General features: G+C 41.8%; 1 protein-coding gene across 1 annotated transcript in view; it reads left to right on the top strand.

The window, feature by feature from the left end:
- The first annotated feature begins 6 nt into the window (after positions 1-6).
- The window catches only part of LOC102197829 (olfactomedin-4-like), a 21,532-nt gene continuing 20,306 nt past the window's right edge, over positions 7-1,232 (top strand). The window contains exons 1-2 of the mRNA XM_005751186.1: positions 7-55; positions 152-305. Coding sequence (XP_005751243.1) covers positions 173-305 — 133 coding nt within the window. The 5' untranslated portion in view covers positions 7-55; positions 152-172. The remainder of the gene's footprint in view (positions 56-151; positions 306-1,232) is intronic.

Genomic DNA, 1,232 nt, shown 5'->3' with positions numbered 1-1,232 from the left:
GCTCAACAGCACCACCCAGCAACACCAGATCCTCACTGCTAACGCCACTGAACAGGTAGATTCACAACCACATGCTGCAAAACACTGACATCACTGTATCTTTGTCCCTCACTCTGTTTACGATCTTGTAAACAATCAAAATTTGTCTCAGCTGGGGAACTATAAAGCAGAGATGCAAGAGCTGGAGAAGTTCGACACCATGCAGGTGATAAAGGGACAACAAGTCAACTCTGCTCTGAAGGCAGATCTATTCAAGTGCAACAAAAAAATTAACACTACCGTCACACCCACCGAGCCCCCACAGGGTGAGTTTGTTCTTTTTTTTTATGTGTTTGTTTGTTTATTTCTCATCTGGTGGCAGTGGGAGTCTGTTCTTAGGGGATTGGAGCAGTTAATAATCCTTTTTATTTTTATCCCATCAGGTACCTGTCAACGCAGCCGGCTTCTGAATGTCACTGGACCAAGGGTCTACACAGCAGGAGAATATCCTGGCTCGCACGCTTACGGAGCCTGGGGTCGTGATCCCAGACCAGAGGAAGGCAAAGAGAGCTGGTACTGGCTGGTGATGATGACTTCGAGTAACAGATACTCCAACTATGTTCGTTTTTACAGCAGTCTGAGTTCTCTCATCATTGGAGTGAGCGTCCCAGGTAAGGAACTCCTCTCTTCTTGTTGTTTTTTTCCCTCCCACATAATGCAAAAAAACCCTTACTGTTTTTACTGGGATCACTCTGAAGTTGGTAATAAAGTAGCTTATTACATTGTTTGAATTTTCAAAGATGAAATAATTAACCCTAGAGGTTTGCTGTACTTTGGGTTACTGAAGGTGTTTGGAAAGGACCGTGTACAGTGAGTTTGTTAGGTAACTACCTAACTGTACCTAAAATCGAGTTATGCAACCCTTTATAATAGTGGCTTTAACATTTGGTAGCAAGTTATACTGATACCAAGTATCAGTATTACGTGTTTTCAACAAGCAGCCCTTGTTCCAGTGCTGGTACAGGTGCATAGACAGTTCTGCATTGGTTCCCAGCCCATGTTATCCTGGAGTGTTTTTACTAAATAATACTCACCTGCCATAGTTCTTAAGAACAATGTTTTGCAGTTTGTCTTAATTACTGATACATTTTTGTGAAGCAAATTATAGTTTTAAACTATTAACATATGTTTATTCCTTCTTTTTCATCTTCAGGTAACGTCCAGATCCACTCCTCAAACCCAACTACCAACAC

The sequence above is a fragment of the Pundamilia nyererei genome, unplaced genomic scaffold, assembly GCF_000239375.1.
Source record: "Pundamilia nyererei isolate P.nyererei 1_Seehausen unplaced genomic scaffold, PunNye1.0 scaffold00303, whole genome shotgun sequence".
Taxonomy (NCBI): domain Eukaryota; kingdom Metazoa; phylum Chordata; class Actinopteri; order Cichliformes; family Cichlidae; genus Pundamilia; species Pundamilia nyererei.
Note: the sequence above shows the minus strand (reverse complement) of the source record. Positions and strands in the feature narration are given on the sequence as shown.